This window comes from Vespa mandarinia, chromosome 8 (genome assembly GCF_050613455.1).
Source record: "Vespa mandarinia isolate Hongniang chromosome 8, ASM5061345v1, whole genome shotgun sequence".
In the NCBI taxonomy this organism is placed as follows: domain Eukaryota; kingdom Metazoa; phylum Arthropoda; class Insecta; order Hymenoptera; family Vespidae; genus Vespa; species Vespa mandarinia.
This window is the reverse complement of record NC_140817.1, coordinates 7,782,501-7,796,792: the sequence shown is the minus strand read 5'-3', so window position 1 is coordinate 7,796,792 and position 14,292 is coordinate 7,782,501. Positions and strand designations below refer to the sequence as shown.

The following is a 14,292-nucleotide window of genomic DNA, read 5'->3' as shown; positions in this document are numbered from 1 at the left end:
AATATGTATTCGAATAAAATTATTTCGTATTAATATATTTTTATTATTAAATTCGAGCCATGTATTTTTTAATTAGTTTCGAGTCATACAAGTTTAATTTTTTTTGTTTTAAATTCGAATAAATTTATTATTATTTTTATAAAATTATGTTCTATATTAAAAGCATAGCGTCATCAGGACCATCGAGGGGTCAATTTACAGTCAAAATGCCGATTTATCAGCGAGGATTTGTTATATCGGTATATATCGTCGAGCTTCATTATTGAGGGATTTAAATTTTTACATGAAAATTTTGAAATTTTTTCGCATTATATATAGAGAAAGTATATCTCCGTTTATTTGTACAGATAGGATAGGAAAAACGCTCAAATGTCAGCGTCGACGAACTCATATATGTGAGTATTAGCGAGAGCGATTAAGTGGGCTCTATTTTAATTTTCAAAATTCGTAGATTTTAGAATAAAAAAATCTGGATACACGATATTATTTTCGATGTAATGTATATCATATTTTATATGCCTTGATTCCATTTACATATCGAATTAATGACTGTTTAAATATGCTTTAACTATTTGTAGATGTTTAACTAGAAAGAGAAGATATAAAGTTTGTACGATTAACAAATACTTTTCAATTAATTTATTATCAGAGAGAAAGAGGAAGAGGGACAAAGAGAAGTATAATTTGGTATATGATTTTTTTATGCTTTTGTCAGATGCATTACTATTTTTACTATATATATAAAAATTTCTATCGTACACTAATTCAATTGTTAAATTAAGCGAAAGTTATAACCTACATAAATTTATGCATTGATGTAATAGGCATATGATAGAAACAGTGTTTCGCTATTACGTTTATAGTTCATATTTTGCCCATACGTGTCGCTGTACTCACATAGGCTACGAACGAAAAGTAGCAAATAGTTACTCAATATATTAGGTGGACCGGAAAGTAATGTCGTTTCTGCGCATGTCGATATTTGATCGTGATTAAAAATAAAAACTTGTTAAAAATTTATTCGTTTGAATTTAATTTAAGAAAGCGACATTACTTTCCGGTCCACCTAATAGGTTGAAATCTGTGATAGATTCGATCTGTTACTTTGCTATTTAAAAATATACGATTTTTGGAAAGCCTACAGATATGTGGATGTCTTGAATGAAACATATTTCCATTTATAGACATTTACTTTATCATACATTTATTGTGTTCGATTTTATATAATATATATATAGTATTTGATCATACAGATTGATGAAAATCAACAATATATTTTTCAATTTATATGAAATGTAGATCAAATGAGTGGATTGAATTAAAATTTAATAAGGTTGATTCTGGTGAAACGACCAATCAACGAAATAGTTCAAAAGTTAATTATAGTTAATTATTATTCATGGATTAATCATATATCGTTATATTTTATTTTTCACAACTTATGTTAAATAAAAATGACCAATTATATTTATATAAAGTTATATAGTAACTCTTTCACGTAATATATTTATTTTTATATAATATATTATATTAAGAAGAATTTACCATATGTATATGAACGTGTGTGTGTGTTATGTGCATGAAAAATCCTGCATTTTTATTGGATGATTGGTAGAATCCTCTGTTCTCTAGAAACTTCGATTTGAACTCTTTGCTAATATGGTCATATAAGGTACGAAGTGACAGATAAATGATTCGTGATTGTAGATGATGTCTCGGACATTTTTTTCTATTTAAGTAGCTTACTTTATAAAAATTAAATTGATTATTAATTGCAATCTTTTAATATTGCATTTCGTTTCTGAAAAAAGGTGAAGTCATTTGCTGTTCTTCATAAACTTTATACGCATAGATAATCTGATTGGTTAACGGTAGAAGAGAACATTCTATCGCCTGTCGTTTCACGATTGATCGAATTTAAGACGAGTTGTCTTGGAATTGGTGATTATATTTGTGGCCTTGAATTGTAAAATATTGTTTGTGAAAATATTAATATCGTTACAAATGCAATCGTAAGCTCGATTGCATTTGATAAGAAAAAGAAGGAAAAAATATTCTCTGCACAGGCAATGATGCTTCCGAATGAGGTTCATAAAGTAATGAAGTAATAATAGATATTTGTTTTTTATAAGGATGTGACTAACGCATTTTTTTACGTTGTCTTTTAAAAGGTTCTCGCGTAGATGAGATTTGACTGATATATCCTGTGTACAACGCTAAGACACAACAGGAAGAATGTATTGCCTACAGTGGTTGCTTCCAGTATTATTAATACCCAAACCCGTAAATCCTGCATTGCTACAAACGCACGTTATGTTTATGGCACTTTATCTAATTGGATTCTTTTTGGAAAGAAAACCTTGTAATACGTGCGGTTTAGTTTTCTTAGTCGCAATTTTTCTGATATGTTACAGTGGTATCGGTAACTGCTTCCTATGGAGCAAAAATTGCGACACTGTAAGATGTGCTAATGGTTAAAATGATTTTATCATTCTTCCTAGATATTTCAATTGTACTTGTTTTTTGCAACTGTCTTCTTCAAGAATGAGTTTAAGAAATATTATCCTGAAATAGTCAATTTGAGTGATATATAAAATCTATATGTATTTATATAGAGTATGAACACAAAAATATAAGTTATCAGCTTACAGTTTTATAACAAATGTATTATAAACTCTTATATTTCATAACCTTCCAATTATGAGCTATTAAAGAATATCAAATATTTCATAAAATAAATGTATCGAGTTTATTTGTTAGGATTCGAAAACTAGAGCTAAATTCTTGATAAATTGTCTAATCTTCGAGAAAACTGTAAAACGTATACAATTTCATCCATTGACAAACTTACCATGTAGCATAGTTAACTCATGGAAATTCATAAAAATATAGACATTAACATAATTGTAACATTGTTATAATGATCTTCCTGATAGATAACTTCTTTTTAAAATATGGCATTTCAGTGACTTTACAAATGTGTTTAAATGATATTTCTTTAATGTATTAACAGAAAAGGTATATTCTAAATGTAAAATAAATAAATTATTATAAGTCTATTTGTTGTTTCTATTTGTTAATTATAGTTTTAGAGAAACATCTTGGATAAAAATTAATAAGAACAAAATTTTTGTAAAGATGGTATTGTAAATATTATATAAGAAAACTTAAAGAATGAAAATTTTATTCTAATAGAAATGACCAATGAATCTATCTATTTCATATATACAGATTAGATAGTAAAATTTGCATATTATAATAATAATAAATAATAATGAACATATTTACATATCAAATAGACAAGTACTAAAATATTATCTTTTGAAAAATTAAAACACAGTATTACATTAAGAAATTTTTATTATTTTATTTTACAAAAATTGCTTATGGGGCTTTTCCACGTCCAAATCCACCACGGAATTCTAAATCACCTGTACCAGCACCAACATCAGCTTTTTTATCACCAGGTCCAGCAAGACCTCCTGGACCTCGCCTGTATCCAGCACGGTCCTCTGTTGGTCTTGAAGCTTCGCTTCTTGGTCCTGCAGCTGGTCTGGGTCTTGCAGTTTCAGACCTTACTTGTCTTTTTAATGTAGACGGTACTATTTCAGGTGGAAGATGCAAGTATCCACGTAGATATTCAATACCCTCGTTCGTTAAATACCAATAGAAATGTCGCCATGCAAATTGTTCTTTGACATGTCCTCTGGATTTGAGAGACTATAAAATAATGAAAGAAATGTTATAAAAGTGAAAAAATACGCATAATTTCTTTTAAAATTGAACATCAAAATAAATTTTACCTGCATTGCTTTAATTACTTGTAAATTGGGGATTGATTCAAGTTCAGGGTGTTTAGGAGCATGGTAGTCTTTCTTTGCTACCATGACACCTTCTTTAAACAAGTACTCATATATAGCAACACGATTCTTTTTTGGCATCAACATCCTGAAAATATTATAAATATTTAATTCTATGTTATTATTCATAAGTTGAGATATTACCTACTATGTAATATCAGTTATTTAGTATGTAATCTTGCTAATTTGTTACTTTTAAAGGACCAATAGACACATGTTAGGTTGATAAACATGTACTATAGATAATAAAACATAATTACATTTGTAATATAGGCTAAACGTTAAAAGCAATTATATTTTCATCAGAAATGCATAGAATTCTAAATCTCTGTAACTTTTATAAGATCATTAATATATAATAATATATAAGTTTGAAAAAAGTATTATTAGTTTCTCAGATTCCATAATGTAAAAAATTTATCACGTGTCTGCATTAAAAATATTTAACATTGTTTGAAATAATATATTTCTAAAAACATATATAATTTAATAATATTAAGAATATTTCGCAATATCAACAGATTGGCAAGATTTCGGTAGATATTTAACATAAAAAAACGTACTTGATGTTTCTTTGTGGACCTTCTTTACAAGAGGAAAGACATACAGGGTGACCACACTAATATAGACAAACAAGGTTTGAGAAATGTTACCAATCAGTTTGAAAACGCCTAATGTCGCTATGTGTACGATTCTCTTCACTTAAATCAAAAGAAGATTAAATATAATATGTACAAATTTTATTTACTTTAATACAATTATTACAGACAATTGTTTGTGCTCATAAAAGCATAAATATAAATTTATGAATAATTAATCTAATTAATGATTACTCAACTTTTATTTAATCAAATTGTCAGTCATGCTATTAATATTTCCGTATAAATGTGCTGCCCTCTGTAATGTAAATTCGAAAGATGGTTTATAAATTTCGTGAAGCGCAAATATCAAAAAGATTGCGTATTATATATGTAGTATTTTTTATAATGTGAAGAGTATTTATTTAATTATAATATTATTTACATAGTTGTAAATAATATATATAATTAATCTAAATAACAAAACATTAAGATTGAAGTTTTTCATTTTTGGTGATTTATTTTCGTGCACTTTCAGCAAAATGTCACACAAAAACAATGAAGAATTTGATAATTTAAATAATTCTGTTAGAAGTACTTCGAAAGTGTTAAGTTTTTTTAATAAATCAAAACAGGTTATCATTGACAATGAAGTAAAAAATGATTCAACGATTCTCGAATGTAATCCTGAATTGAATGCCATAAATAAAAATGAACGTTCATATGTAGAAAGTAATAATAAACTGTAAATATTTTTGTATGCTTTATTTAATCTATTTTAATCCTATTTTTTTTTATTAATAATATGAACTAATATTGATTTTAGTATGTTCAACGTTGTATTTGGTAAAGTAACTACTAAAAAACATAAAACATGGGACAGTGATGGATTTTTAGAAGTTTTTGGAAAAAATGCAGTTTTGAAGGTAATATGTTTGACACGGTACTATTTAATAGATTATTATAAGAATATACTGTATATTTCTTTTTATCAATAAATAGAATCTGGACGGTAGTATTATCGGTAGAACAACAGTCAATCCACAATGTTTAAATGAAGGTTTTAGATTATTTATTGCCAGTAAAGAAGTTGAGGTAAATATATACTGTAATATATTTGACCAATAAGTTAATACGTTAATATTAAAATCAATTTAAAATTATTATTAGATAATTAGCTTGGTATCACATGATGTAAACTTAATAGGTGATACTTGTCAAAGTATAGAAGACAAAGAACCACCAAGAAAGAGACTTAAAACTTCCAATGTTGGTTCATGTTTATTAGCAGTTTCACTTAAAAAGAGTATGAAATTTTTAAGTTAAAAATATTTATGGACAAATATTTCATTCCATTATTTTACAGTTTATCAATGTTATATTATAGGTTCTGAATTAACTTCTGAAGCATTGATAATGCCAAGTTTTTGCACTAAAATAGATGGTACTGATAATATTAGTCCAGAAACTGAACAACAAGTGTCTGTAGATGCTTGTCTGACAAATGTACTTAGACCTCATCAACGAGATGGAGTTATTTTTCTTTATGAATGTATCATGGGAATTAAAATCGAAAATAATTTTGGTGCTATTTTAGCAGATGAAATGGGTCTTGGAAAAACATTACAATGTATAACATTGATATGGACACTCTTAAAGAAAGGACCATTTGGTAAACCAATATTAAAACGTGTACTTATTGTGACTCCTAGCAGTTTGTGTAATAATTGGAAAAAAGAATTTATTCATTGGTTGGGCTCTCATAGGATTTTTCCTTTTGTTGCTGATAGTAAAAATAAGCCACAAAATTTTAAAAGACAACCAAGATCACAGGTACTAATTATTAGTTATGAAATGCTTGTTAGAACTTATGAAGAAATCAAAGAAATAAATTTTGATTTAATAATATGCGATGAAGGACATAGATTGAAAAATAGTAATATACAGGCAGCCAAGGTAATAGTATTGTTTTATTTTATTGAATTATTTTTTTTTAACAAGTTCACGTGTTATTATATTTAACAAATAAATTTTATGTTTCACAGCTTTTACAAGAAATTGATTGTAAAAGAAGAATTCTTTTATCAGGCACACCTATACAGAATGATTTACAGGAATTTTATACGCTCGTCAATTTTGTAAATCCTATTATTTTAGGTAGTAGTACCGAATATAAACGTTATTATGAAGATCCTATCATTACTTCTCAATGTCCATATGCATCGGATGATGCTCAATCTTTAGGAAATGAACGAGCTAAAGAATTGCGCGATGCAACTAATCCTTTTATCTTAAGACGAACCCAAGAAATAATTAGTAAATATTTGCCGCGCAAGCATGAAATGGTTATATTTTGCCATTTATCAGAAAAACAAAAAAACTTGTATTCCCTTGTGGTAGATACTTGGTTTGACAAGACAATATCGGAGAAAAAAGCTACACATTTAACAATTATAACAGCTCTTAAAAAGATTTGTAATCATCCAGTTTTATTTACAAAGGATAAAGATAACTTTTTAAATAATAATCCAGCATTTTTACAATTAATAAGAAATGATAATGCTTCGAATGGTAATGAAACAGAATATTGCGGTAAAATAACGATCGTTCGATGTTTAATGAGAAACTTAAAAAAAACTGATGAAAAAATAGTACTCGTTTCTTATTACACACAAACACTTGATTTTTTCGAATCTATTTGCAATGCCGAAGGACTGAAATATTGCAGACTCGACGGTAGTACACAAAATGTGGCAAGAATGAAAATTATAGAACAATTCAATTCCAAAACTGATGATAGTAGTAAGTAAACATATGTATTGCCATTATGCTATATCTTTTTTTTTATAAAGTTACATGATTATAATTACAGAAATATTCTTATTAAGTGCTAAGGCAGGTGGTGTCGGATTGAATTTACCAGGAGCATCTAGATTGGTATTATTTGATTCAGATTGGAATCCTGCGTCAGATGCTCAAGCTATGGCGAGAATATGGAGACATGGTCAAAAAAAGAGTGTTTATATCTACAGGTATGTTACAATTATAATACATAACTTGTTGTTTCAGTAATTTAAAAATTAGTAATTATCATCATCAATCCATTAATAAAAATACTAATAATAAAAATTCTTCATTATACAATTAATAGATTACTAATGTCAGGCACGATTGAAGAAAAAATATACCAACGCCAAATTAGTAAAACAAATTTAAGTGAAGTTGTTATTGATGCAAATAATCTTTCTTCTTTGAAACTATCATCCAGTGAATTAAAGGTAAATTAAAGTCGTTTACAATATTCGTACAATTTAATAATTGTCATTAAAATGATTTTCTTATCAACATGTTGTTTGTAGGATCTATTTACTTTAACATTAAACACAGATTCTTTGACACATGATTTGATGAATTGTATATGTGGCGATCAAGTAAATCTCAATGAATTATCAGATGAATGTGAGGATACAAACAGAAAAGAGTATACAAAAAATATTATAAAAAAAGAGCAATCTCAACAAAATTTAACTATTAATCAACTTCTTGATTGGCAACATTATAGAAAACCATTTGGGGACGATATGATGCAAGTAAGATAACAGAATTACAAGATATTAATGAAAGTATTATTATTTAAAAAATATTACATTTGTTTACATCTTTGTATCATCGTTAATTAGTTTTATATCATAATATAAGTAGTTATCACCATGATAATATATTTAATCACGATATAATATATATTTTAATATATATCTTTTTTTAGGAGCTTATGTTAAAACAAGTATCTAAACATATTTCATTCATATTTAAAAACTCTATAACTTAAAAATATGAATCAATTTAGAAGTTCTTTGATAATAAAATAAAATATAGTATAATCAAAAGTATATAACATTATATTATAATGATTTTTAAATTGAACATTAATGAAAATTAGAAATTATAATTTATTCTTATTTGATATAAAATTTAATAATTTATTAGTAACTTCCTTTGATTCACATATTTTCTTAAGTTCTTCCACTTCTGTCTTATTTACTTCCAACAAAGTTTGTTTATTCCATTTTTGTACTAAATATTTGATGGCCATTATAGACTGGAGTTTGATTTCAATAATTATTTAATTAGTATAAATGGTAAATAAAATATTAAAATTGTGAAATTGAAATATATATACCTTTATAGAAAGTTGATTCAGTTTTCTTAGATATATCCATATTTCTTCTACATCTTTATATATTGTTCCAACTAAATGATATTCTTTAGCTTCTTTAGCATTCATTTTATAACCAAGATATAACATATCGCCAGCCTTAAAAATACAAATTTTTCAATATACTTTGTTAGAGAATGAGTTTATTTAATAGAATATTTACATGAAAAAAATAAAGATTTCTAATTAGATTAATATATAAATTTATAAATATATGTTACACTATTACTTTACTCGGTCCCATTATTTTTGGAAATGTATATGAAGAACAACCTTCAGCTATTAGACCTAATTTAGTAAAAGGTGTATAGAAATATGCCTTAAAAATATAAAAAATTAAACTTTAGTAAAAGATTTATATATTGCTTCTTAATTATCACACATAATGATTCAGAGACGAAACATCAATCTAACAGTTGATTAAACAAAATAATTTTAGTGCAAGTTTGTAATGAAATTACTTTTTCTGAAGCATATACTATATCAAAAAGTCCAAGCATAGTGGTTCCAATACCAATAGCTGGGCCATTTACAATAGCTACCAATAGTTTAGGAAAGGTAATCAGAGCATCAATAAAATTTCTGTAAGAATTCAAATTTATAAACTTATTATTGTGTTAAATATATACTTATATAAAATATTAATGTAATTTATAAGTAAAATTATATTCACTTAAAATGTATGAAATTTTCAATTGAATATAATACGTTAATATCATTTCCACTAGTAAAAAAATCTCCTGCTCCAGTTAAGACAACCATATGTATGCTATCGTTTTTTGAAGAATCATTTAAAATATTTTCTATTTCTTGGTACATCTGTATAATAATATATATAAATGTTTTTTTTTTTATAATATCAGCAAAACGGAATTATAAAGAAATATATACTAATATTTTAATTAATGTTAAAAACATATTACCTTTATTGATAAAGCATTTTTTTTCTTAGGTCTATTAAGTATGATCTTTTGAATTCCATTCTCTAAATTAACTTTTAGAATATGTCCTTCCATGTTTATTGCATATATCTCAATATCATTATAATGAAGTCATCATCTGATCCGTAGATAAAGAAATATTTTATATATATATACAAATATAAATTTCTTATAAGCACTAGTATTCGTACAGAAAATATTACTAAATAGAATTTTTCTAGTTTTACAGAAAAAAACTATTTTAAATCATTTAGAAAAGTAATATTTTACGCAAAAAAATCCTATTTTTTACCATTTATATTTTTCTGACGTAAGAGCAAAATTTGTGTTAGAAAAAAATTATAAAAATAAAAAACAAAAGAAAAATTTACTATATATTTTTAAATAATGATAAAATTTTTGAAATTGATTAATAGTTAGCGCTTCGTTCGTTCTGAATTTTGGTACGAATTTCTGTTTCTCGTTTAGATGTACAGATGGCTGCATGAAATCAACAACCGGTTGGAACAAGTGCAAAAGAGTAAGGTGGTTATGCTTGTGAGAAGTCAGCGTCTTACGTGAACAATTTAATAAAACATGTAAGAAAACAGAGCACGGCATATCTACGTCGCGATTTTTACGTTTTTTTTTTTTTTTTGTTGAAAACAATTGTGAAGACGCATTGAAGCGCGGTTAACATCGTTTTCGATCGCCTTTCGAAATTGGTTTTATCGTTCGTGACGTTACGATTTGGAAGCTGCAAGGGCAAACACGATTCGCTGTTTGAGAATGAGCACGAACAATGTGCAGGCACTTTTTGCGTGCTCAAGATGTTTCTCCAGGCATCCTTTCGAGGAGCTTTCGCCAGGACAACAATTATGCAAGGTATATTTTTTCGATTATAATTCGTTTATAAGAATTTATGCGCGAGATTTCGTACTTCAGCGGGACGTTTCGAAGCGTCTCTTTCGTTTCGTAGAAATGGATTGCTAATATTAGAACATTTAATATCATTGTCCGTTTAATGCATGATTAGTTGTCTACTTTAGTTTTGAAAACTTTTCTATTATTCAAGATAATTTACAAATAATACTGGATCGATGAATCTATTATAAAAAGTTTTAGAAATCAAATTGATCTTTGTTGAATAGCTTATTAGAAGTTAAGTTTTATTTTTTATTGCTTTAGGAATGTAGAGGCGCATTCCCTGTTGTGAAATGCACATACTGTAGATCGGAATTCCAACAGACGATGTAAGTATAGAAACAAAGCAATGTTTTGATAGATGTAGATATAGTCTTTCTATATAAGAATTATACTTACAAATTATTGTTCTTTTTATTTATATAGAAAAGGAAATACAAGTACCATATGTAAAAAGTGTGAACAAAATGTCAAGTCATATGGAAAACCATCAGCGTGTGAATATTGCAACACAATTGCTGCATTTATTGGCAGTAAGTGTCAACGGTGTACTAACTCTGAAAAACGTTATGGTCCTCCAGTCACTTGCGAGCAATGCAAACAAAAGTGTGCCTTTGACAGACAGGATGAAGATAAAAAGGTAAAAGGTTATTTAATTTTTTTAAAAGATTATACTTTATCACAGCGAAGGAGACATCTTCAGCTGTTCAGATACTATCGCTATTACTTGCGACATTTTTTGTATTAACATAATGCTGACGTATATGTTTAACTTGTATTAAGAACGTGTTATCAATTTTAGTTTTTATATATTCTTATGTGCAAATATATTCTTTTCAGATCATTTTCTATAAAGCAATATATTATTAATAACATTTATCTTGCATGTATTAACTTACATACATATAAAGATTCCTAAATTGATTACAATGTATTTTGAATATATTTAATGCTTTGTCTTTCCTCTATGCTTTGTGCACTTTTTTGGAACACAAGAAATTTTCATCTATAAAATTGGTATTGCATGTTATTATAACATTTACAACTGTCTATACAGATATTTTTCATGCAGAGTTTCTTAGATTTCCATATTTCCTGTGTTCCTGCATAACGGAGGGTAGCTGTGCACACTGTTCTCTTTTGATTCGTATATCTTTATCGGATCAGTGTGTATAACTTCCTGTCACAAATTCTTTTCTTTTTTTAGAGAACGAATAAACATCAAGTGTAGTTTCTACAGCTAAGACCTCTCTCTTGTTGGTATATGGTAATACATTAAAGTCGCAGTAACGCTACTGCTAGTTACCATGGTATTTTTGTTTTTAGGTTGACGGCAAATTGTTATGTTGGCTATGTACTCTGTCATATAAGCGGGCCTTGGCTAAGACAAAACAGTCAGATGCAGAGAGGAGAGCACATATGAAACTGGCTCAACAACGGGCCGCTAAACACAAAGAACAAAAGTAATTATTCAAATACCTAATGTCACAAGCTAACATTATGCATAGTAATTTTTGAAATCTTGGCCAAGATTAAAATTTTTGTCGCGTGTAAGATATATTCAGTACAGAGAAATTCGATTTATTACATTTTCAATATAAACTTCTTATTTGACTTGATTTATTTGTTATAGATTAAAAGGTCACAATAAGAGGCCACACAGAGTTGATGTCACAAAGCTACCACCACAATCGGAAGGAGGGGATACGAATGGCCCTACTCCGGTTAAAGCGGCACGAATGGCCGGTGTACATGATCCCCACGATCCAAACAGTTCGGATCATGTGGTCGCAGTTACACAACTCAAAGAGAAAATAGCTCATCTTCAGAAACAAATCAGTATCAAAGATGGACAACTCCTAGCTAAAGACAGACAGGTCTATATAAATTTAGTACCATTTACAGCTTTTCTATTTGTTAATAAATCACAGTCTCGTGTTATATATAAATTTGACTTTTTGTTAAACGCAGATAACGGAATTAAAGGCAAAAAATTTTACATCTGAGACAGAACTACGTAATAAAATGAAAGCAACTGAAAAAGAATACGAAGCTAAAATATCTAATATGCAACATAAGATATCCAGTTTATTAAAAGAAGTTGCATCGTTATCGAAGACATCCAAACGAGGTGACAGAGTAGCTGCTACTAAGACTGAAGCTGGGACCAACAGTGGAAGTGGAACAGACAGCCCTGTACCTTGATAAGGTAGGAGATTGTATCTATTGTCTAATACACTTACCGACTTGATTGCAATTGCAAGGTTAATTGATTCGATCGAATAGAGCGACATTATGTATGTTACGTATTAACTATAATGATCAAAGTATAGAGATATCTCACGATTAATTGTATTATTTTTCATTCTTTATATAATTTGTTGCGTTTGTTATTCATGTTGGCAATTGTTAAACAACTAATATAAATTAATATTTCGGATTAATAATCGGAGTGTTCGTAATCCTTTTTTTCTTTGCATGATTTATTGATTTTTCAAACGGTATAACTGATTTCAAATCGACAAGATAACAATACGAATACCACGTTAGATTTTCTAAACTGTTTGCAGGAACTTCGTTAGCTGCAACAACATACTCGAATGCCCATAACTTCATAAATCATGTGGTACATTACGAATAGTTAATTGTTTCCATTAATAAAACAAAATTGTATTATTTTTCTAATTACTATAGGAATGTATACCATCTTCGATGTATACATGAAAGTCTTGTTTACTCCTTGTGCGGGAGGACGAGTGCGTGTAAAAGTTATATATAAGTTAGATAGTCTTTTTCTTAAATAATTCGCGAGTGACAATTCTGCTTACATGCAAAATAAGTTTTTGTCGTGGAAGAAAGAAATTTTGAAGAATTTAAGCAACGTCTCCCAGGATTAAAAAGCGATTTTTTTTATGTTCTCGAACGAAATAGCGTTAAAAAATAAAATAAAATAAATAAATAAATAAATAAATAAATAAATAAATAAATAAATGATGTTATATGTGAATAGATTGTATGAATTGAATGATACGGCTCTCGTAACATTTTCTTATTTATAATAACAATAATGTAACGAAAATGAGCCAAGATATGGTGATTGTGTAGGTCAATTTACAATAAAACATTTAAAAGCATTCATCACCGTTGTGTCGGTACTTGGAGTAACCTTTTTACACATAAAATTTTCATTTCTTTTAATATTAATTAATCATCTTTTTTCAATCCATATTTGTTACTTCTTTTTTTTCTTTTGAAAAGAATATAGGAGGATACATATGTATTTATTTAGGTATCAAAAAGGTAGTGACATGTTCATGTAAATATCCAACAGCCATATATTTATTTTTTATTTTAAGAAACAAATGCTAATTGAGCATTACCTATTCAATAATTGTAATGATAATAAATGCGTAACAATTTACTATATACGAAGTGTAAGGATAATTAACTTTTAATTTATAGTCGTTTAAATATACGTACGAGAGTTGTACACGCGTGTACAAATACGGTTGGAGTTTATTCTTTATTTTATTGAGAGATGATAAGAACTAAATATTGCTTGTTTGTTGCCGAGGCGTTTAGTCTCTCGCTTTCTTTCGATATTTTACTACTTTCAGCATATTTACACGGTTCTCTCTTTTCCTCTTTTTCCTCCTCTCTATCTATCTATGTACGTACCTATTTATCTATTCATTTCTTTCTCTCTCTCTCTCTCCCTCTCTTTCTCTCTCTCTCCCTCTCTCTCTCTCTCTCTTTCTTTTTCTTTCATTTCATTCCTACTCTCTTACAACTTT

At 27.8% G+C, this 14,292-nt stretch overlaps 5 protein-coding genes across 9 annotated transcripts; 3 read left to right on the top strand and 2 right to left on the bottom strand.

The window, feature by feature from the left end:
* Positions 1-1,568: 1,568 nt before the first annotated feature.
* On the top strand, positions 1,569-2,551 carry bc10 (BLCAP apoptosis inducing factor bc10). 3 transcript variants are annotated; one of them, XM_035887148.2, is made up of 2 exons: positions 1,569-1,672; positions 2,172-2,551. In XM_035887148.2, exon 2 carries the CDS (start codon positions 2,236-2,238, stop codon positions 2,476-2,478), a length of 243 nt encoding a protein of 80 aa, XP_035743041.1. In that variant the 5' UTR covers positions 1,569-1,672; positions 2,172-2,235; the 3' UTR covers positions 2,479-2,551. The 3 variants fall into 3 exon arrangements, with proteins under 3 accessions (XP_035743041.1, XP_085514714.1, XP_035743022.1); XM_085658588.1 differs by lacking the exon at positions 1,569-1,672 and adding an exon at positions 1,679-2,087; XM_035887129.2 differs by lacking the exon at positions 1,569-1,672 and adding an exon at positions 1,679-2,096.
* Positions 2,552-3,342: 791 nt separating this feature from the next.
* Positions 3,343-4,577, bottom strand: LOC118451019 (small ribosomal subunit protein eS10). The gene is made up of 3 exons (XM_035887117.2): positions 4,424-4,577; positions 3,804-3,948; positions 3,343-3,720 (listed from the first exon to the last, which is right to left on the bottom strand). The coding sequence occupies exons 2-3, from the start codon at positions 3,945-3,947 to the stop codon at positions 3,385-3,387; spliced, it is 480 nt and encodes a 159-aa protein (XP_035743010.1). The 5' UTR covers position 3,948; positions 4,424-4,577; the 3' UTR covers positions 3,343-3,384.
* Positions 4,578-4,707: 130 nt separating this feature from the next.
* Positions 4,708-10,192, top strand: LOC118450792 (DNA repair and recombination protein RAD54B). Of its 2 annotated transcripts, none has more exons than XM_035886723.2 (10): positions 4,708-5,183; positions 5,265-5,364; positions 5,441-5,533; positions 5,609-5,744; positions 5,826-6,394; positions 6,484-7,240; positions 7,311-7,470; positions 7,590-7,716; positions 7,798-8,028; positions 10,064-10,192. In XM_035886723.2, exons 1-10 carry the CDS (start codon positions 4,981-4,983, stop codon positions 10,154-10,156), a joined length of 2,469 nt encoding a protein of 822 aa, XP_035742616.2. In that variant the 5' UTR covers positions 4,708-4,980; the 3' UTR covers positions 10,157-10,192. The 2 variants fall into 2 exon arrangements, with proteins under 2 accessions (XP_035742616.2, XP_035742625.2); XM_035886732.2 differs by lacking the exon at positions 10,064-10,192 and adding an exon at positions 8,205-8,292.
* LOC118451005 (enoyl-CoA delta isomerase 2) lies at positions 8,192-9,770 on the bottom strand. 2 transcript variants are annotated; one of them, XM_035887102.2, is made up of 6 exons: positions 9,578-9,767; positions 9,328-9,473; positions 9,116-9,236; positions 8,884-8,973; positions 8,619-8,753; positions 8,194-8,537 (listed from the first exon to the last, which is right to left on the bottom strand). In XM_035887102.2, exons 1-6 carry the CDS (start codon positions 9,668-9,670, stop codon positions 8,382-8,384), a joined length of 741 nt encoding a protein of 246 aa, XP_035742995.1. In that variant the 5' UTR covers positions 9,671-9,767; the 3' UTR covers positions 8,194-8,381. The 2 variants fall into 2 exon arrangements, with proteins under 2 accessions (XP_035743001.1, XP_035742995.1); XM_035887108.2 differs by lacking the exon at positions 8,884-8,973 and having other exon boundaries at positions 8,192-8,537; positions 9,578-9,770.
* A 132-nt stretch (positions 10,193-10,324) lies between the features above and the next one.
* Positions 10,325-13,602, top strand: LOC118451000 (protein FAM76A). Its single transcript, XM_035887088.2, has 7 exons — positions 10,325-10,459; positions 10,763-10,827; positions 10,925-11,138; positions 11,825-11,961; positions 12,132-12,375; positions 12,470-12,707; positions 13,069-13,602. Exons 1-6 carry the CDS (start codon positions 10,364-10,366, stop codon positions 12,701-12,703), a joined length of 990 nt encoding a protein of 329 aa, XP_035742981.1. The 5' UTR covers positions 10,325-10,363; the 3' UTR covers positions 12,704-12,707; positions 13,069-13,602.
* The last annotated feature ends 690 nt before the right edge of the window (positions 13,603-14,292 follow it).